This window comes from Carcharodon carcharias, chromosome 4, assembly GCF_017639515.1.
Source record: "Carcharodon carcharias isolate sCarCar2 chromosome 4, sCarCar2.pri, whole genome shotgun sequence".
In the NCBI taxonomy this organism is placed as follows: domain Eukaryota; kingdom Metazoa; phylum Chordata; class Chondrichthyes; order Lamniformes; family Lamnidae; genus Carcharodon; species Carcharodon carcharias.
Window position 1 is genome coordinate 204758033 of NC_054470.1, and position 23417 is coordinate 204781449.

Sequence of the window (23417 nt, forward strand, 5' to 3'; positions counted from 1 at the left end):
TATATTTAAGGCTGGGATAGACAGGATTTTGGTGTCTCAGTGAATAAAGGGATATGGGCAGTGGCCAGGAGGCAGGAACATAGGGACTTAAGAGGAGTGGGTTACTCAACTCTTTGTGCCTGCCTCACCTTTCGAGAAGATCAAGGTCTTGACTCTAATTTGCCATCTGCCCTGCATAAATAACCCTCAACTCCTTTGTAGATCAAAAATCTGTCTAACTCATCCATGAATAAAGTCAATGACCCTATCCCCACTGCATTCTGGGGAAGAGAATTCCACAGACTAACGACGCTGAGAGAAAAAAAATTCTCATCTCCTTTCAAAAGGGAAACCTCTTATTCTTAAACTGTGTCCCCTTGTTCTAGACGCCCCACAAGGGGAAACATCCTCTCAGCATCCAACCTATCAAGTCCCCTCACAATCTTGTATGTTTCAAAAAGATCACCTCTCATTCTTCTAAACTGGAGTAGGCCAAATGGCTACTTCTGCTCCTAATTTGTATGTTCATATGTGTGGTTGTATGGCTTTATTCTGTACTAGTGTTGGAAATTTAAAGTATTAATTTGCTGCTGTAAGCACTATCAGCGAGAACAGAGAGCACTCGGTGTTGTCCTTGACTGACTAAAGCAGGTATGTAAAAATGAATGCAGACTTGTCCAAACTCATAAAAAAATAAAACAAAGATCATAAAATGTCCCATTGTTCTGTTCCATGGAATCATGTTCATAAACAGCCAAAGCCTATCAAATTAACCCAGTAACAACAATGACCAATTGGACAATTACAACAAACCTGATTTGAAATGAGGTAGTGTTAATTCAAGGGATAAAAGTGGGCTTTGAGAACCATCTGGTTGCTTCCAAATTGGTCTAAAGTCAGGAAGATACTGGATCCACCCTAAGCAGGATTTCTGAATCATTCCTGTTAGCGAGGGGACCTGAGGAACATTTACACTTCAGTCTGGGCTGGTCACCCAAGCTGAAGGTAGAAAAGTCAGACATGTATTGATAAGTATATTTTTTCCTTTCCTCTTAAATAAATGTTACATTATTTAATATTTCAGAGCCCTGTCTTGACTTATGGTTGAATCTTGTTCGAACTGATCCATTTTAGAGGATCAATTCAGAGCCGATTAATTAGGCCGCGCACAACTGAACTATACTGGATCTAAATTTAACTTAAATACCACTTTAAAACTGACAGCCTGTTCACACCCTCCTCACCTTCCGCAGGATGGTGTCGATGTATTTTCTCAGAGGGTGGTTATATTTCACCGTCTCGTTCAGCTTCCTCACTTCCTGTAGAAATAGATTCAGATACAGAGATGATTAACAAACAGTAAATTGCCTTGCAAGCAATATCACAGAATCACACAGTGCAGAAGAGGCCCTTCAGCCCATCGAGTCTGCACCCACACGTGAGAAACACCTGACCTACCTACCTGATCCCATTTACCAGCACTTGGCCCATAGCCTTGAATGTTATGAGATGCCGAGTGCTCATCCAGGTACTTTTTAAAGGATGTGAGGCAACCCACCTCCACCACCCTCCCAGGCAGTGCATTCCAGACCATCATCACCCTCTGGTTAAAAAAGATTTTCTTCACATCCTCCTAAACCTCCTGCCCCTCATCTTGAACTTATGCCCCCTCGTGACTGACCCTTCAACTAAGGGGAACAGCTGCTCCCTATCCACCCTGTCCATGCCCCTCATAATCTTGTACACCTCCATCAGGTCACCCCTCAGTCTTCTCTGCTCCAACAAAAACAACCCAAGTCTATCCAACCTCTCTTCAAAACTTAAATGTTTCATCCCAGGCAACATCCTGGTGAATCTCCGCTGCACCCGCTCCAGTGCAATCACATCCTTCCTATAATGTGACGACCAGAACTACACACAGTACTCCAGCTGTGGCCTCACCAAGGTTCTATACAACTCCAACATGTCCTCCCTACTTTTGTAATCTATGCCTCGATTGATAAAGGCAAGTGTTCCATTTGCCTTTTTCACCACCCCACTAACATGTCCCTCTGCTTTCAGAGATCTATGGACACACACGCCAAGGTCCCTTTGTTCCTCAGAACGTCCTAGTGTCATGCCATTCATTGAACACTTCCTTGTCAAATTACTCCTTCCAAAGTGTATCACCTCACACTTTTCAGGGTTAAATTCCATCTGCCACTTATCTGCCCATTTGACCATCCTGCCTATATCTTCCTGTAGCCCAAGACATTTAACCTCACTGTTAACCACCCGGCCAATCTTTGTGTCATCCGCAAACTTACTAATCCTACCCCCCACATAGTCATCTATGTCGTTTATATAAATGACAAATAATAGGGGACCCAGATGTGGTACATCCCGTAAATGAATTTAAAAAAACCTTGTTTGAACTGTTTCTAATACATTTACATCCTTCCTTAAATAAGGAGACCAATACTATACACAGCACTCCAGATGTGGTCTCACCAGTGTCCTGTATAACTGAAGCATAACCTCCCTATTATTGTAATCAAATCCCCTCACAATGAATGATAACATTCTATTAGCTTTCCTAATTACCTGCTGTACCTGCATATTAACCTTTTGTGATTCATGCACTGGGACACCCAGATCCCTCTGAATCTCAGAGCTCTGAAATTCCTCACTATTTAGATAATAAGCTTATTTTTTATTCTTTCTGCCAAAATGGACAATTTCACATTTGCCCACATTATACTCCATTTGTCAGATTTTTGCTCATTCACTTAACCTATCTGTCTCTTTTAGCCTCATGTCCTCTTCACAATTTACTTTCCTACCTATCTTTGTATCATCAGCAAATTTAGCAACCATCCCTTCGGTCCCTTCATCCAAGTCAGTTATATAAATTGTAAGAATTTGAGACCAGCACTGATCCCTGTGGCACTCCACTCGTCACATCCTGTCAAACAGAAAAAGACCCATTTATGCCAACTCTCTGCTTCCTGTTAGCCAGCCAATCTTCTACCAATGCCAATATGTCACCCGCTACACCATGAGCTTTTATTTTCCACAGTAACCTTTGATGCGGCATTTTATCTTCTGGAAACCTTAGTACAGTACATCTACCTTCATCGACAACATGTGACTCCTTCAAAGAACTGCCATAAATTGGTTAAACATGATTTCCCTTTTACAAATCCATGTTGACTCTGCTTCATAATCTTGATTTTATCTAAGTGCCCCATTATAACGTCTTTAATAATAGCGTCTAGCATTTTCCCTATGACAAATGTTAAGCTAACTGAGTATAATGTAGGGAAGAGTGAAGATATTCACTTTGGTTGGAAGAATAGAACAGCAGAATAATTTTTAAAAGGCATGAAACTTGTAAATGATGATGCCCAGAGTGACTTGGACATAATCATACAAGGAACACAGAAACCTAGCATGAAAGTACAGCAAGCAATTATAAAGACAAATGGCATGTTGGCCTTTATTGCAAGGGAGTTGGAGTATAAGAATAAAGAAGTCTTGCTGCAATTGTACAGGATTTTGGTGAGACCACATCTGGAATACTATGTGCAGTTTTGGTCTCTATATTTAAGAAAGGATACACTTGCATTGGAGACAGTACAGCGAAGGTTCACTAAATTTGTCCCTGGGATGAGGGGGCTGTCCTATGATGAGAGGCTGAGTAAACTGGATCGATGCTCTCTGGAGTTCAGAATGAGAGCTGATCTCATTGAAATATAGGAGATGTTGAAGGGCTGGACAGGGTGGACACTGGACTTTGTTTCCGCCGGTCGAGGAATCTAAAATATAGAGGCACAGTCTCAGGATAAGGGGCCGATCATTTAGGACTGAGATGTGGAGAAATTTCTTAACCCAAAGAACTGTGAATCTTTGGAATCCTCTCCTGGGTTGTGGATGCTCCATTGTTGAATACAATAAAGGCTGGGATAGACAGTGTCAGGAAAATATAATAATTTTCATAATGTTATTGGAATTTATTGCCAGATAGGAACAATGTGCGCCTGTGTGAGGGGGACTTAATTGAATTAAAGGCAGCTGGTCTGAAGGCTTTGCTGTATCAAGGAAAGAAGCTAGGCTTAAAATGCTAAAAAGGTAAACATGGCTTAAGTTCTAGAATGTGAGGTGTTAAAGGGAAATTTTGCATTTTTAGGTAAACCAGAGTAACTTGAATTTCAAAAGAGGTGGTGAAATGTTACACTTAGCTGGAAGAAGCCAAACAGTGTTTATTTTTCCCAAAACTTACTGATAACATTGGTACCATGAAAGATTATTATTAGAAAAGTAGAGTTGAAAAACATTTTGGAGCAATGAGATTCACATTAAATAGGAAGAAGCCTGTATAAAGGAGATGAGGCTACTTGTAAGAGGACGGCATTCTAAGTTCTAACAAGTGTGAAAAACCTCCAGCCTCAGCCTCAAGTTGCTGTCTACACAAACTGAAGTGAAGAAAATTCACTTTGAATTTGACTGTTCAGGGTATTGTGTTTTTTTTGCCTGGGTCTTTTAAAATCTATGTTGTTTTATTGTTGCCTTAACAGAGGTGTAACTGGGAGTTAGATTAATTAGGTGGGCTAGGAGTTATCATAGTAGTAATTTGTGAACCTATGTATGTGCTTAAAATATTTTTTTTTATTAATAAAGGTTTAATTTAGTTTTGTAAGAAACCTATAAGACTCAGTGGTCTTATTACTACTGAATTCAAGGCTCGCATCTTGAAATAAATACAAATTATAAAATAGTTGTTTCAACGTTTCCTCTGAGATTTGAACAGCTCAGCGTTTATCATCCACGGTGCCATAACAGACAGATTTTTGGTCTCTCACACAATCAAGGGATACAGGGAGCAGGCGGGAAAATGGAGTTGAAGCCCAAGGTCAGCCACAATCATATTGAATGGTGCAGCAAGCTCGATGGGCCATGTGATCTACTCCTGCTTCCATTTCTTACATTCTTATTTCAAAATGACCCTCAAGGAAAATAAACTTGAAATGCTACAGAATAAGGGAATGGGACTGACTGTAATTGTCCTGGGAGCTAACATGAACTCAATCGGCTAAGCGACCTCCTTCTATGACTGTTTGTCTCAGTCCTAAATGGCTAATCCTTATCCTGAGATTCTGCCCGTGTTCTAGCCAAGGGAACAGCCTCTCAGCATCTACCCTACAAAGCCCCTTAAAAATCTTACATGTTTCAATGAGGTCATCCCTCATTCTTCCAAAGCCCAGGGACTATAGGATTAATCTATTCAATCTCTCCTCAAAGGACAATCCCTCATCCTAGGATCCAGTCTAGTGAAGCTTCATTGAACTCGCTCTATGGCAAGTATATCCCTAGGTCAGGAGACACAACTCCAGGTGTAGCCTCACCAAAGCTCTTCTTTACTCATACTCCTTTCCCTTTGTAACAAAAGCCAACAAATTATTTAGCTTCCTAATTGCTTGCTGGACCAACATATTAACCTTGTGATTTATGTACAGGGACACCCGGGTCACTCAATGCAAATATTTCCCAGTTTCTCAATTAATACAGATTGTAAATAGCTGAGGCCTGAGAGCTGATCTTTGCAGCATTGCACTAATTAAAGTCAGTCAACCTGAAAATATCCTGTTTATTCTTACTCAGTTTTTTGTCCTTTAACCAATCCATGATAATATTTTAGCCCCAATTCTAGATTCTGAATTTTCAGTACTAACCTCGGTTGTGGCTTATTATTGTCAGGAAGATATAATAATTTTCATAACGTTATTGGAATTCATTGTAAAATAAAGTAATGTTGGAATGTATCTATATAAAATATATACATATATATATATATGTGTGTATATATATATATATATGTGTGTGTGTGTGTGAGACTTAATTGAATTAGAGGCAGCTGGTCTGGGTGCTTTGATGTAAGAAGAGAAATTAGGTTTGAAATGTTAATTAGGTAAACGTGGGGAAGTTTGAGAATGTGACGTGTAAAGGGAACATTTGCATTTTTAAACAAACTAGAGTGGCTTGAATTCAAAGGAGGGGATGTAATGTTTACCTCGCCAGCAGAAGTAATGTGTTTATTTATTTTTCCCCAAGGTTACTGGTGGTATTGGTACTATGATAGATTTTTTTATTAGTAGAAAGGTAAAGTTCAAAAGACACAGGGCAGAATTTTCTGCCTGCTGGGCCCGACCCAATCTCTGGCGGGTGGGGAGCTGATCCCCACCGGAGAAGCGGGCCCTGCCGCCATTTTACTTTGGTGGCCAATTAAGGCCCACCCAGCATGACGTCCAGCAGGAAGCGCTCAGCACTTCCTGTGCGGGCTGGTGGGGGGGGGGGGGGGTGGTGGGATCCCTGAAATCGAGTGTGCACTCTTTCACGCAAGTGCACGGAAGAGCGCACATCTCCCTGAGGCTAAGTGCAGCCTCAGGGAGATCGCCTGGACTTTGAAAAATATTAACAGAGAAATAAAAATTCCCTTACATGTCCCCCTCATGTGACAATGTCACATGAGATGGCACATTTTCATAATTTACAGAAAAACTTTATTAAAATGTTTAAAACCCTACATGAAACCTCAATCCGCCGGTGGATGAAGTTTCATGTTTTCTCTATTCCCCGCTGGGGCTCCTGGCTGACCCACCAGCCTTAAGGTTGGACGGGCAGGTCCTTTAATTGGTTAAATGATCCTGTCAATGGCCTCAATTGGCCATTGACAGGTCGGTGGGCCCGCAGCTGATTTTGCTGTGCCCCCACCTTCCTGAATATTTCAATGGGGCAGGGGTGACATCGGGGATTCCTCCTGACATCATCCTGCGTCATTTTACACATTAGAGAGTGGGCCCCGCCCCCTGCTCGCCAAGGGCAAAATTCTGCCCATTGGAAAACAATGGGAATTTGCATTCAAAGTGGAAATTATGTATAAGGCAGAGAAGGCTGTTGGTAAGGGGGGCAGTTTAAGATCCAACAAGTGTGAAAAGCCTGCAGCCTATATGTATGTACCAAACTGCTGCCTCCAGGGACTGAAGTTAAGAGAACTCACTTTGAATCAGACTGTTCAGGGTATCATTTACCTTAATTGGGTCTTTTAAAATCGATATGTCTTACTGTCGCCTTAACAAAAGTATAACTGGGAGTTAAATTAATTAGGGGATTTATAAGTTACTATAGTAGTAATTTGTAGACATGAGTATGTGCTTACAATCTTTTTTTTCTTTTATTAATAAATGTTTAATTTAGTTTAATAAAAACCTCAAGACTCAGTGGTATTATTGCTGAATTCAAAGCCTGCATCTCGAAATATACAAATTGAAAATTAGTTGTGACAGTAGTTTCAAGTTTCCCTCTGGGATTTGGACAGCTCAGCATTTGCCACTTGCTGTATCATAACATTATGGAACACTTTTTGAAAATCCAAATACACCCCATTCATCCTCCTAGTTACAAACTCAAAAACTATATATTTGTCAAACATGGCTTCCCACCAACAAACCATGTTGGCTTTCACACTCCCATCTCACACATACACCTCTACCATCAGAGACCCTTCAACACCCTCCCATCTATCATATACTCACCCCCATCATCAGAGACCCTTCAAACCCACCCCCCTTCTATCATACACTCACCCCCATCATCAGGGACCATTCAACACTCTCCCATCTCACACACTAACCTTCATAATTGGAGGCCCTTCAACACTCTCCCATCTCTCACACACTGATCTCCATCATCGGAAGCACTGGATACTGCAAAGGCAATGGGTCCTGTCAATATTCTGGCAATAGTACTGAAGACTTGTGCTCCAGAACTTGCCATGGCCCTAGCCAAGTTGTTCCAGTACAGCGACAACACTGGCATCTACCCGGCTATGTGGAAAGTTGCCCAGGTTTGTCCCAAACACAAAAAGGACAAATCCAACACGAACAATTACCAGCCCATCAGTCTACTCTCGATCACCAGTAAAGTGATGGAAGGGATCATCAACAGTGCTATCACACAGCATTTGCTTAGCAATAACCTGCTCACTGACGCTCCATTTGGGTTCCGCCAGGGCCACTCAGCTCCTGACCTCATTACAGCCTTGGTTCAAACAAGGACAAAAGAGCTGAACTCCCGAGGTGAGGTGAGAGTGACTGCCCTTGACATCAAGGCAGCATTTGACCGAGTGTGGCATCAAGGAGCCCTAGCAAAACTGGGGTTAATGGGAATCTGGGGGGAACTCTCCGCTGGTTGGGATCATACCTAACACAAAGGAAGATGGTTGTGGTTGTTGGAGATCAGTCACCTCAGCTCCAGGACATCACTGCAGGAGTTACTCAGGGTAGTGTCCTCGGCCCAACCATCTTCAGCTGCAACATCAATGACCTTCCTTCCTTCATAAGGTCAGATGTGGGGATGTTCACTGATGATTGCACAATGTTCAGCTCCATTCACAACTCCTCAGATACTGAAGCAGTCCATGTCCAAATGCAGCAAGACCTGGACAATATCCAGGCTTGGGCTGACAACTGGCAAGTAACATTCACGCCACACAAGTGTCAGGCAATGACCATCTCCAACAAGAGAGAATCCAACCATCGCCCCTTGATGTTCAATGGCATTACCATCACTGAATCCCCCACTACCAACATCCTGGGGGTTACCGTTGACCAGAAAGTGAACTGGACTAGCCATATAAATACTGTGGTTACAGGAGCAGGTCAGAGGCTGGGAATCCAGCGATGAGTAACTCACCTCCTAACTCCCCAAAGCCTGTCCACCATCTACAAGGCACAAGTCAGGAGTGTGATGGAATACTCCCCACTTGCCTGGATGAGTGCAGCTCCCACAACACTCAAGAAACTTTACACCATCCAGGACAAAGCAGCCCGCTTGACTGGTACCACATTCACAAACATTCACTCCCTCCACCACTGACACACAGTAGCAGCAGTGTGTACCATCTGCAAGATGCACTGCAGGAACTCACCAAGTCTCCTTCGACAACACCTTCCAAACCCACGACCACTACCATCTAAAAGAACAAGGGCAGCAGATAGACGAGAACACCACCACCTGGAAGTTCCCCTCCAAGTCACTCACCATCCTGACTTGGAAATATATCACTGTTCCTTCACTGTCGCTGGGTCAAAATCCTGGAACTCCCTCCCTAACAGCACTGTGGGTGTACCTACACCACATAGACTGCAGCGGTTCAAGAAGGCAGCTCACCACCACCTTCTCAAGGGCAACTAGGGATGGGCAATAAATGCTGGTCCAGCCAGCGAAGCCCACATCCCATGAATGAATAAAAAAAAAACATTCTCCCATCTCAGACTCACCTCCATCATCGGAGGCCCTTCAACACTCACATACTGACCTCCATCACATCCTCTAGAGTCTCCTCAGCATCAGCTTTCTCCGTCATGAGTTTGGCCACCTTGAACTGTGTTTTAGTGAGGAGATACCCGCGCGTGGCTGCATTCCAATAGGATCGAGGAATTTCTACCAGGCCGTATCCCAATAACAACACCAGCAGAAAGAGACCCCAAGTGTTGGCAGCGGTGATGCCGATGGTTTGGAGCTGATACCTAGAGTAGGAGTTGCGCGGGGGAAGAACCAATCTGCATTAGAGTGTGAAAGACAACTATTGACTGACAAAGGAATGACAAAGCATCAAAATAGGCTTCCCCTAAATATCAGATAAATGGTAAAGCCCCCAAAGGAATGAAAACATCAAACTCACCACAACCCACAAAAACATCATCAAACTCACTCCCCACTCCCAAAAAAATCATCAATCTCACTCCCGACTCCCAAAAACATCATCAAACTCACTCCCCACTCCCAAAAAAATCATCAAACTCATCCCCACTCCCAAAAACATCATCAAACTCACTCCCGACTCCCAAAAACATCATCAAACTCATCCCCACTCCCAAAAAAATCATCAAACTCACTCCCCACTCCCAAAAAAATCATCAAACTCACTCCCGACTCCCAAAAACATCATCAAACTCACTCCCCACTCCCAAAAAAATCATCAAACTCATCCCCACTCCCAAAAACATCATCAAACTCACTCCCGACTCCCAAAAACATCATCAAACTCATCCCCACTCCCAAAAAAATCATCAAACTCACTCCCCACTCCCAAAAACATCATCAAACTCACTCCCCACTCCCAAAAACATCATCAAACTCACTCCCCACTCCCAAAAACATCATCAAACTCACTCCCCACTCCCAAAAACATCATCAACCTCACTCCCCACTCCCAAAAACATCATCAAACTCACTCCCCACTCCCAAAAACATCATCAAACTCACTCCCCACTCCCAAAAACATCATCAAACTCACTCCACACTCAAAAAAACATCATCAAACTCACTGCCCACTCAAAAAAACATCATCAAACTCACTCCCCACTAACAAAAACATCATCAAACTCACTCCCCACTCCCAAAAACATCATCAAACTCATTCCCCACTCCCAAAAACATCATCAAACTCATCCCCACTCCCAAAAACATCATCAAACTCACTCCCGACTCCCAAAAACATCATCAAACTCACTCCCCACTCCCAAAAAAATCATCAAACTCATCCCCACTCCCAAAAACATCATCAAACTCACTCCCGACTCCCAAAAACATCATCAAACTCATCCCCACTCCCAAAAAAATCATCAAACTCACTCCCCACTCCCAAAAACATCATCAAACTCACTCCCCACTCCCAAAAACATCATCAAACTCACTCCCCACTCCCAAAAACATAATCAAACTCACTCCCCACTCCCAAAAACATCATCAAACTCACTCCACACTCAAAAAAACATCATCAAGCTCACTCCCCACTCCCAAAAACATCATCAAACTCATCCCCACTCCCAAAAACATCATCAAACTCATCCCCACTCCCAAAAACATCATCAAACTCACTCCCCACTCCCAAAAACATCAAACTCACTCCCCACTCCCAAAAACATCATCAAACTCACTCCCCACTCCCAAAAACATCATCAAACTCATTCCCCACTCCCAAAAACATCATCAAACTCATCCCCACTCCCAATAACATCATCAAACTCATCCCCACTCCCAAAAACATCAAACTCATCCCCACTCCCAAAAACATCATCAAACTCATCCCCACTCCCAAAAACATCATCAAACTCACTCCCCACTCCCAAAAACATCATCAAACTCACTCCCCACTCCCAAAAACATCAAACTCACTCCCCACTCCCAAAAACATCATCAAACTCATTCCCCACTCCCAAAAACATCATCAAACTCATCCCCACTCCCAAAAACATCATCAAACTCACTCCCCACTCCCAAAAACATCATCAAACTCACTCCCCACTCCCAAAAGCATCATCAAACTCATCCCCACTCCCAAAAACATCATCAAATTCACTCCCCACTCCCAAAAACATCAAACTCACTCCCCACTCCCAAAAACATCATCAAACTCATCCCCACTCCCAAAAACATCAAACTCACTCCCCACTCCCAAAAACATCATCAAATTCACTCCCCACTCCCAAAAACATCATCAAACTCACTCCCCACTCCCAAAAACATCATCAAATTCACTCCCCACTCCCAAAAACATCATCAAACTCATCCCCACTCCCAAAAACATCATCAAACTCATCCCCACTCCCAAAAACATCATCAAACTCATCCCCACTCCCAAAAACATCATCAAACTCATCCCCACTCCCAAAAACATCATCAAACTCACTCCCCACTCCCAAAAAAATCATCAAACTCACTCCCCACTCCCAAAAACATCATCAAACTCATTCCCCACTCACAAAAACATCATCAAACTCACTCCCCACTCCCAAAAACATCATCAAACTCATCCCCACTCCCAAAAACATCATCAAACTCATCCCCACTCCCAAAAACATCATCAAACTCATCCCCACTCCCAAAAACATCATCAAACTCACTCCCCACTCCCAAAAAAATCATCAAACTCACTCCCCACTCCCAAAAACATCATCAAACTCATTCCCCACTCACAAAAACATCATCAAACTCACTCCCCACTCCCAAAAACATCATCAAACTCATCCCCAGTCCCAAAAACATCAAACTCATCCCCACTCCCAAAAACATCATCAAACTCACTCCCCACTCCCAAAAACATCATCAAACTCACTCCCCACTCCCAAAAACATCATCAAACTCACTCCCCACTCCCAAAAACATCAAACTCACTCCCCACTCCCAAAAACATCATCAAACTCATCCCCACTCCCTAAAACATCAAACACACTTCCCACTCCCAAAAACATCATCAAACTCACTCCCCACTCCCAAAAACATCATCAAACTCACTCCCCACTCCCAAAAACATCATCAAACTCACTCCCCACTCCCAAAAGCATCATCAAACTCACTTCCTACTCCCTAAAACATCATCAAACTCACTCCCCACTCCCAAAAACATCAAACACACTCCCCACACCCAAAAACATCAAACTCACCCCCACTCCCAATAACATCATCAAACTCATCTCCACTCCCAATAACATCATCAAACTTATCCCCACTCCCAAAAACATCATCAAACTGACCCCCAGTCCCAAAAACATCATCAAACTCACCCCCACTCACAAAAACATCAAGCTCACTCCCCACTCCCAAAAACATCATCAAACTCACTCTCCACTCCCAAAAACATCATCAAACTCACTCCCCACTCCCTAAAACATCACCAAACTCACCCCCAGTCCCAAAAACATCATCAAACTCACCCCCACTCCCAAAAACATCATCAAACTCATCCCCACTCCCAAAAACATCATCAAACTCACCGCCACTCCCAAAAACATCATCAAACTGACCCCCACTCCCAAAAACATCATCAAACTCATCCCCACTCCCAAAAACATCATCAAACTCACCCCCACTCCCAAAAACATCATCAAACTCATTCCCACTTCCAAAAACATCATCAAACTCATCCCCACTCCCAAAAACATCATCAAACTCACTCCCCACTCCCAAAAACATCATCAAACACACCCCCACTCCCAAAAACATCATCAAACTCACTCCCCACTCCCAAAAACATCATCAAACTCACTCCCCACTCCCAAAACCATGATCAAACTCATCCCCACTCCCAAAAACATCATCAAACTCATCCCCACTCCCAAAAACATCATCAAACTCACTCCCCACTCCCAAAAACATCAAACTCACTCCCCACTCCCAAAAACATCATCAAACTCATCCCCACTCCCAAAAACATCATCAAACTCATTCCCCACTCCCAAAAACATCATCAAACTCACTCCCCACTCCCAAAAACATCATCAAACTCACTCCCCACTCCCAAAACCATGATCAAACTCATCCCCACTCCCAAAAACATCATCAAACTCATCCCCACTCCCAAAAACATCATCAAACTCACTCCCCACTCCCAAAAACATCAAACTCACTCCCCACTCCCAAAAACATCATCAAACTCATCCCCACTCCCAAAAACATCATCAAACTCATTCCCCACTCCCAAAAACATCATCAAACTCATCCCCACTCCCAAAAACATCATCAAACTCACCCCCACTCCCAAAAACATCATCAAACTCACTCTCCACTCCCAAAAACATCAAACTCACCCCCACTCCCAAAAACATCATCAAACTCACCCCCACTCCCAAAAACATCAAACTCACCCCCAATCCCAAAAACATCAAACACACTCCCCACTCCCAAAAACATCAAACTCACTCCCCACTCCCAAAACCATCATCAAACTCACTCCCCACTCCCTAAAACATCATCAAACTCACTCCCCACTCCCAAAAACATCATTAAACTCACTCCCCACTCCCAAAAACATCATCAAACTCACTCCCCATTCCCAAAAACATCATCAAACACACTCCCCACTCCCAAAAACATCATCAAACTCATCCCCACCCCCAAAAACATCATCAAACTCACTCCCCACTCCCAAAAACATCATCAAACTCACCCCCACTTCCAAAAACATCATCAAACTCACTCCCCACACCCAAAAACATCATCAAACTCATTCCCCACTCCCAAAAACATCATCAAACTCACCCCCACTCCCAAAAACATCATCAAACTCACTCCCCACTCCCAAAAACATCATCAAACTCACTCCCCACTCCCAAAAACATCATCAAACTCACTCCCCACACCCAAAAACATCAAACTCATCCCCACTCCCAAAAACATCATCAAACTTATCCCCACTCCCAAAAACATCATCAAACTCACTCCCCACTCCCAAAAACATCATCAAACTTATCCCCACTCCCAAAAACATCATCAAACTCACCCCCACTCCCAAAAACATCATCAAACTCACTCCCCACTCCCAAAAACATCACAAACTCATTCCCACTCCCAAAAACATCATCAAACTCACCCCCACTCCCAAAAACATCATCAAACTCATCCCCACTCCCAAAAACATCATCAAACTCACTCCCCACTCCCAAAAACATCATCAAACTCACCCCCACTCCCAAAAACATCATCAAACTCACCCCCACTCCCAAAAACATCATCAAACTCACCCCAACTCACAAAAACATCAAGCTCACTCCTCACTCCCAAAAACATCATCAAACTCATCCCCACTCCCAAAAACATCATCAAACTCACCCCCACTCCCAAAAACATCATCAAACTCATCCCCACTCACAAAAACATGATCAAACTCACTCCCAGTCCCAAAAACATCATCAAACTCACCCCCAGTCCCAAAAACATCATCAAACTCACCCCCCACTCCCAAAAACATCATCAAACTCACCCCCACTCCCAAAAACAGCATCAAACTCACCCCCACTCCCAAAAACATCATCAAACTCACCCCCACTCCCAAAAACATCAAGCTCACTCCCCACTCCCAAAAACATCATCAAACTCACTCCCCACTCCCAAAAACATCATCAAACTCACCCCCAGTCCCAAAAACATCATCAAACTCATTCCCACTTCCAAAAACATCATCAAACTCATCCCCACTCCCAAAAACATCATCAAACTCATCCCCACTGCCAAAAACATCATCAAACTCATCCCCACTCCCAAAAACATCATCAAACTCATCCCCACTCCCAAAACCATGATCAAACTCATCCCCACTCCCAAAAACATCATCAAACTCATCCCCACTCCCAAAACCATGATCAAACTCATCCCCACTCCCAAATACATCATCAAACTCATCCCCACTCCCAAAAACATCATCAAACTCATCCCCACTCCCAAAAACATCATCAAACTCATCCCCACTCCCAAAAACATCATCAAACTCATCCCCACTCCCAAAAACATCAAACTCACTCCCCACTCCCAAAAACATCATCAAACTCACTCCCCACTCCCAAAAACATCATCAAACTCACTCCCCACTCCCAAAAACATCATCAAACTCACTCCCCACTCCCAAAAACATCATCAAACTCACTCCCCACTCCCAAAAACATCATCAAACTCACTCCCCACTCCCAAAAACATCATCAAACTCATCCCCACTCCCAAAAACATCAAACTCACTCCCCACTCCCAAAAACATCATCAAACTCACTCCCCACTCCCAAAAACATCATCAAACTCATCCCCACTCCCAAAAACATCATCAAACTCACTCCCCACTCCCAAAAACATCATCAAACTCACTCCCCACTCCCAAAAACATCATCAAACTCATCTCCACTCCCAAAAACATCATCAAACTCACTCCCCACTCCCTAAAACATCATCAAACTCATCCACACTCCCAAAAACATCATTAAACTCACTCCCCACTCCCAAAAACATCATCAAACTCACTCCCCATTCCCAAAAACATCATCAAACACACTCCCCACTCCCAAAAACATCATCAAACTCATCCCCACCCCCAAAAACATCATCAAACTCACTCCCCACTCCCAAAAACATCATCAAACTCACCCCCACCCCCAAAAACATCATCAAACTCATCCCCACCCCCAAAAACATCATCAAACTCACTCCCCACTCCCAAAAACATCATCAAACTCACCCCCACTCCCAAAAACATCATCAAACTCACTCCCCACTCCCAAAAACATCATCAAACTCACTCCCCACTCCCAAAAACATCATCAAACTCACTCCCCACACCCAAAAACATCAAACTCACCCCCACTCCCAAAAACATCATCAAACTCATCCCCACTCCCAAAAACATCATCAAACTCACTCCCCACTCCCAAAAACATCATCAAACTTATCCCCACTCCCAAAAACATCATCAAACTCACCCCCACTCCCAAAAACATCATCAAACTCACTCCCCACACCCAAAAACATCAAACTCATCCCCACTCCCAAAAACATCATCAAACTCACCCCCACTCCCAAAAACATCATCAAACTCATCCCCACTCCCAAAAACATCATCAAACTCACTCCCCACTCCCAAAAACATCATCAAACTCACCCCCACTCCCAAAAACATCATCAAACTCACCCCCACTCCCAAAAACATCATCAAACTCACCCCCACTCACAAAAACATCAAGCTCACTCTCCACTCCCAAAAACATCATCAAACTCATCCCCACTCCCAAAAACATCATCAAACTCACCCCCACTCCCAAAAACATCATCAAACTCATCCCCACTCACAAAAACATCATCAAACTCACTCCCACTCCCAAAAACATCATCAAACTCACTCCCCACTCCCAAAAACATCATCAAACTCACCCCCCACTCCCAAAAACATCATCAAACTCACCCCCACTCCCAAAAACAGCATCAAACTCACTCCCCACTCCCAAAAACATCATCAAACTCACCCCCACTCCCAAAAACATCAAGCTCACTCCCCACTCCCAAAAACATCATCAAACTCACTCCCCACTCCCAAAAACATCATCAAACTCACCCCCAATCCCAAAAACATCATCAAACTCATTCCCCACTCCCAAAAACATCATCAAACTCATCCCCACTCCCAAAAACATCATCAAACTCATCCCCACTCCCAAAAACATCATCAAACTCATCCCCACTCCCAAAAACATCATCAAACTCATCCCCACTCCCAAAAACATCATCAAACTCATCCCCACTCCCAAAAACATCATCAAACTCATCCCCACTCCCAAAACCATGATCAAACTCATCCCCACTCCCAAAAACATCATCAAACTCATCCCCACTCCCAAAAACATCATCAAACTCATCCCCACTCCCAAAAACATCATCAAACTCATCCCCACTCCCAAAAACATCATCAAACTCATCCCCACTCCCAAAAACATCAAACTCACTCCCCACTCCCAAAAACATCATCAAACTCACTCCCCACTCCCAAAAACATCATCAAACTCACTCCCCACTCCCAAAAACATCATCAAACTCACTCCCCACTCCCAAAAACATCATCAAACTCACTCCCCACTCCCAAAAACATCATCAAACTCACTCCCCACTCCCAAAAACATCATCAAACTCATCCCCACTCAAAAAAAATCATCAAACTCACTCCCCACTCCCAAAAACATCATCAAACTCACTCCCCACTCCCAAAAACATCATCAAACTCATCCCCACTCCCAAAAACATCATCAAACTCACTCCCCACTCCCAAAAACATCATCAAACTCACTCCCCACTCCCAAAAACATCATCAAACTCATCTCCACTCCCAAAAACATCATCAAACTCACTCCCCACTCCCTAAAACATCATCAAACTCATCCACACTCCCAAAAACATCATCAAACTCATCCCCACTCCCAAAAACATCATCAAACTCATCCCCACTCCCAAAAACATCATCAAACTCACTCCCCACTCCCTAAAACATCATCAAACTCACCCCCACTCCCAAAAACATCAAACTCACTCCCCACTCCCAAAAACATCATCAAACTCATCCCCACTCCCAAAACCATCATCAAACTCATCCCCACTCCCAAAAACATCATCAAACTCACTCCCCACTCCCAAAAACATCATCAAACTCACCCCCACTCCCAAAAACATCATCAAACTCAATCCCCACTCCCTAAAACATCATCAAACTCACCCCCACTCCCAAAAACATCAAACTCATCCCCACTCCCAAAAACATCATCAAACTCATCCCCACTCCCAAAAACATCATCAAACTCACTCCCCACTCCCAAAAACATCATCAAACTCATCCCCACTCCCAAAAACATCATCAAACTCATCCCCACTCCCAAAAACATCATCAAACTCACTCCCCACTCCCAAAAACATCATCAAACTCACCCCCACTCCCAAAAACATCAAACTCACTCCCCACTCCCAAAACCATCATCAAACTCACTCCCCACTCCCTAAAACATCATCAAACTCACTCCCCACTCCCAAAAACATCATCAAGCTCACTCCCCACTCCCAAAAACATCATCAAATTCATTCCCCACTCCCAAAAACATCATCAAACACACCCCCACTCCCAAAAACATCATCAAACTCACTCCCCACTCCCAAAAACATCAAACTCACTCCCCATTCCCAAAAACATCATCAAACACACTCCCCACTCCCAAAAACATCATCAAACTCACTCCCCACTCCCAAAAACATCATCAAACTCACTCCCCACTCCCAAAAACATCATCAAACTCATCCCCACTCCCAAAAACATCAAACTCACCCCCACTCCCAAAAACATCATCAAACTCACCCCCACTCCCAAAAACATCATCAAACTCACCCCCACTCCCAAGAACATCATCAAACTCACCCCCACTCCCAAAACCATGATCAAACTCATCCCCACTCCCAAAAACATCATCAAACTCATCCCCACTCCCAAAAACATCATCAAACTCACCCCCACTCCCAAAAACATCAAACTCACTCCCCACTCCCAAAAACATCATCAAACTCATCCCCACTCCCAAAAACATCAAACTCACTCCCCACTCCCAAAACCATCATCAAACTCACTCCCCACTCCCTAAAACATCATCAAACTCACTCCCCACTCCCAAAAACATCATCAAACTCACTCCCCACTCCCAAAAACATCAAACTCACTCCCCATTCCCAAAAACATCATCAAACACACTCCCCACTCCCAAAAACATCATCAAACTCATCCCCACCCCCAAAAACATCATCAAACTCACTCCCCACTCCCAAAAACATCATCAAACTCACCCCCACCCCCAAAAACATCATCAAACTCATCCCCACCCCCAAAAACATCATCAAACTCACTCCCCACTCCCAAAAACATCATCAAACTCACTCCCCACTCCCAAAAACATCATCAAACTCACTCCCCACTCCCAAAAACATCATCAAACTCACTCCCCACTCCCAAAAACATCATCAAACTCAATCCCCACACCCAAAAACATCAAACTCATCCCCACTCCCAAAAACATCATCAAACTTATCCCCACTCCCAAAAACATCATCAAACTCACCCCCACTCCCAAAAACATCATCAAACTCACTCCGCACTCCCAAAAACATCATCAAACTCACTCCCCACTCCCAAAAACATCATCAAACTCATCCCCACACCCAAAAACATCAAACTCACTCCCCACTCCCAAAAACATCATCAAACTCATCCCCACTCCCAAAAACATCATCAAACTCACCCCCACTCCCAAAAACATCATCAAACTCACTCCCCACTCACAAAAACATCAAGCTCACTCCCCACTCCCAAAAACATCATCAAACTCACTCTCCACTCCCAAAAACATCATCAAACTCATCCCCACTCCCAAAAACATCATCAAACTCACTCCCCACTCCCAAAAACATCACCAAACTCACCCCCAGTCCCAAAAACATCATCAAACTCACCCCCCACTCCCAAAAACATCATCAAACTCACCCCCACTCCCAAAAACAGCATCAAACTCACCCCCACTCCCAAAAACATCATCAAACTCACCCCCACTCCCAAAAACATCATCAAACTCACCCCCACTCCCAAAAACATCAAGCTCACTCCCCACTCCCAAAAACATCATCAAACTCACTCCCCACTCCCAAAAACATCATCAAACTCACCCCCAGTCCCAAAAACATCATCAAACTCATTCCCACTTCCAAAAACATCATCAAACTCATCCCCACTCCCAAAAACATCATCAAACTCATCCCCACTGCCAAAAACATCATCAAACTCATCCCCACTCCCAAAAACATCATCAAACTCATCCCCACTCCCAAAACCATGATCAAACTCATCCCCACTCCCAAAAACATCATCAAACTCATCCCCACTCCCAAAAACATCATCAAACTCATCCCCACTCCCAAAACCATGATCAAACTCATCCCCACTCCCAAAAACATCATCAAACTCATCCCCACTCCCAAAACCATGATCAAACTCATCCCCACTCCCAAAAACATCAAACTCACTCCCCACTCCCAAAAACATCATCAAACTCATCCCCACTCCCAAAAACATCATCAAACTCACTCCCCACTCCCTAAAACATCATCAAACTCATCCCCACTCCCAAAAACATCATCAAACTCATCCCCACTCCCAAAAACATCATCAAACTCATCCCCACTCCCAAAAACATCATCAAACTCACTCCCCACTCCCAAAAACATCATCAAACTCACCCCCAGTCCCAAAAACATCAAACTCATTCCCACTTCCAAAAACATCATCAAACTCATCCCCACTCCCAAAAACATCATCAAACTCATCCCCACTGCCAAAAACATCATCAAACTCATCCCCACTCCCAAAAACATCATCAAACTCATCCCCACTCCCAAAACCATGATCAAACTCATCCCCACTCCCAAAAACATCATCAAACTCATCCCCACTCCCAAAAACATCATCAAACTCATCCCCACTCCCAAAACCATGATCAAACTCATCCCCACTCCCAAATACATCATCAAACTCATCCCCACTCCCAAAAACATCAAACTCACTCCCCACTCCCAAAAACATCATCAAACTCATCCCCACTCCCAAAAACATCATCAAACTCACTCCCCACTCCCTAAAACATCATCAAACTCATCCACACTCCCAAAAACATCATCAAACTCATCCCCACTCCCAAAAACATCATCAAACTCATCCCCACTCCCAAAAACATCATCAAACTCACTCCCCACTCCCAAAAACATCATCAAACTCATCCCCACTCCCTAAAACATCATCAAACTCACCCCCACTCCCAAAAACATCAAACTCACTCCCCACTCCCAAAACCATCATCAAACTCATCCCCACTCCCAAAAACATCATCAAACTCACTCCCCACTCCCAAAAACATCATCAAACTCACCCCCACTCCCAAAAACATCATCAAACTCAATCCCCACTCCCAAAAACATCATCAAACTCACTCCCCACTCCCAAAAACATCATCAAACTCATCCCCACTCCCAAAAACATCATCAAACTCACTCCCCACTCCCTAAAACATCATCAAACTCACTCCCCACTCCCAAAAACATCAAACTCATCCCCACTCCCAAAAACATCATCAAACTCACCCCCACTCCCAAAAACATCAAACTCATCCCCACTCCCAAAAACATCATCAAACTCACTCCCCACTCCCTAAAACATCATCAAACTCATCCACACTCCCAAAAACATCATCAAACTCATCCCCACTCCCAAAAACATCATCAAACTCATCCCCACTCCCAAAAACATCATCAAACTCACTCCCCACTCCCTAAAACATCATCAAACTCATCCACACTCCCAAAAACATCATCAAACTCATTCCCACTCCCAAAAACATCATCAAACTCACTCCCCACTCCCAAAAACATCATCAAGCTCATTCCCACTCCCAAAAACATCATCAAACTCACCACCACTCCCAAAAACATCATCAAACTCATCCCCACTCCCAAAAACATCATCAAACTCACTCCCCACTCCCAAAAACATCATCAAACTCATCCCCACTCCCAAAAACATCATCAAACTCACTCCCCACTCCCTAAAACATCATCAAACTCACTCCCCACTCCCAAAAACATCAAACTCATCCCCACTCCCAAAAACATCATCAAACTCACCCCCACTCCCAAAAACATCAAACTCATCCCCACTCCCAAAAACATCATCAAACTCACTCCCCACTCCCTAAAACATCATCAAACTCATCCACACTCCCAAAAACATCATCAAACTCATCCCCACTCCCAAAAACATCATCAAACTCATCCCCACTCCCAAAAACATCATCAAACTCACTCCCCACTCCCTAAAACATCATCAAACTCATCCACACTCCCAAAAACATCATCAAACTCATCCCCACTCCCAAAAACATCATCAAACTCACTCCCCACTCCCAAAAACATCATCAAGCTCATCCCCACTCCCTAAAACATCATCAAACTCATCCCCACTCCCAAAAACATCATCAAACTCACTCCCCACACCCAAAAACATCATCAAACTCACTCCCCACTCCCAAAAACATCATCAAACTCATCCCCACTCCCAAAAACATCAAACTCACCCCCACTCCCAAAAACATCATCAAACTCACCCCCACTCCCAAAAACATCATCAAACTCATCCCCACTCCCAAAAACATCATCAAACTCACTCCCCACACCCAAAAACATCATCAAACACACCCCCACTCCCAAAAACATCATCAAACTCACTCCCCACTCCCAAAAACATCATCAAACTCACTCCCCACTCCCAAGAACATCATCAAACTCACCCCCACTCCGAAAAACATCATCAAACTCACTCCCCACTCCCAAAAACATCATCAAACTCACCCACTCTCCCAAAAACATCATCAAACTCACTCCCCACTCCCAAAAACATCATCAAACTCACTCTCCACTCCCAAAAACATCATCAAACTCATCCCCACTCCCAAAAACATCATCAAACTCACTCCCCACTCCCAAAAACATCATCAAACTCACCCCCAGTCCCAAAAACATCATCAAACTCATCCCCACTCCCAAAAACATCATCAAACTCACTCCCCACTCCCAAAAACATCATCAAACTCACCCCCAGTCCCAAAAACATCATCAAACTCACTCCCCACTCCCAAAAACATCATCAAACTCACTCCCCACTCCCAAAAACATCATCAAACTCATCCCCACTCCCAAAAACATCATCAAACTCACTCCCCACTCCCAAAAACATCATCAAACTCACTCCCCACTCCCTAAAGCATCACCAAACTCACCCCCACTCCCAAAAACATCATCAAACTCACTCCCCACTCCCAAAAACATCATCAAACTCACTCCCCACTCCCAAAAACATCATCAAACTCATCCCCACTCCCAAAAACATCATCAAACTCACTCCCCACTCCCAAAAACATCATCAAACTCATCCCCACTCCCAAAAACATCATCAAACTCATTCCCACTGCCAAAAACTGTTGGCTGAGAGTCTTTGGGTGAGGGGGGATTGGGGAGGG

The 23417-nt window shown here is 43.8% G+C and overlaps 1 protein-coding gene across 3 annotated transcripts in view; it reads right to left on the minus strand.

Moving 5' to 3' along the window:
- lmbrd2b (LMBR1 domain containing 2b) overlaps positions 1-23417 on the minus strand; it is a 78574-nt gene that overhangs the window by 21613 nt on the left and 33544 nt on the right. For all 3 annotated transcript variants that reach the window (XM_041186417.1, XM_041186418.1, XM_041186419.1), the window contains exons 6-7: positions 9335-9545; positions 1224-1298 (exon numbers count right to left, since the gene is read on the minus strand). In XM_041186417.1, coding sequence (XP_041042351.1) covers positions 1224-1298; positions 9335-9545 — 286 coding nt within the window. The remainder of the gene's footprint in view (positions 1-1223; positions 1299-9334; positions 9546-23417) is intronic.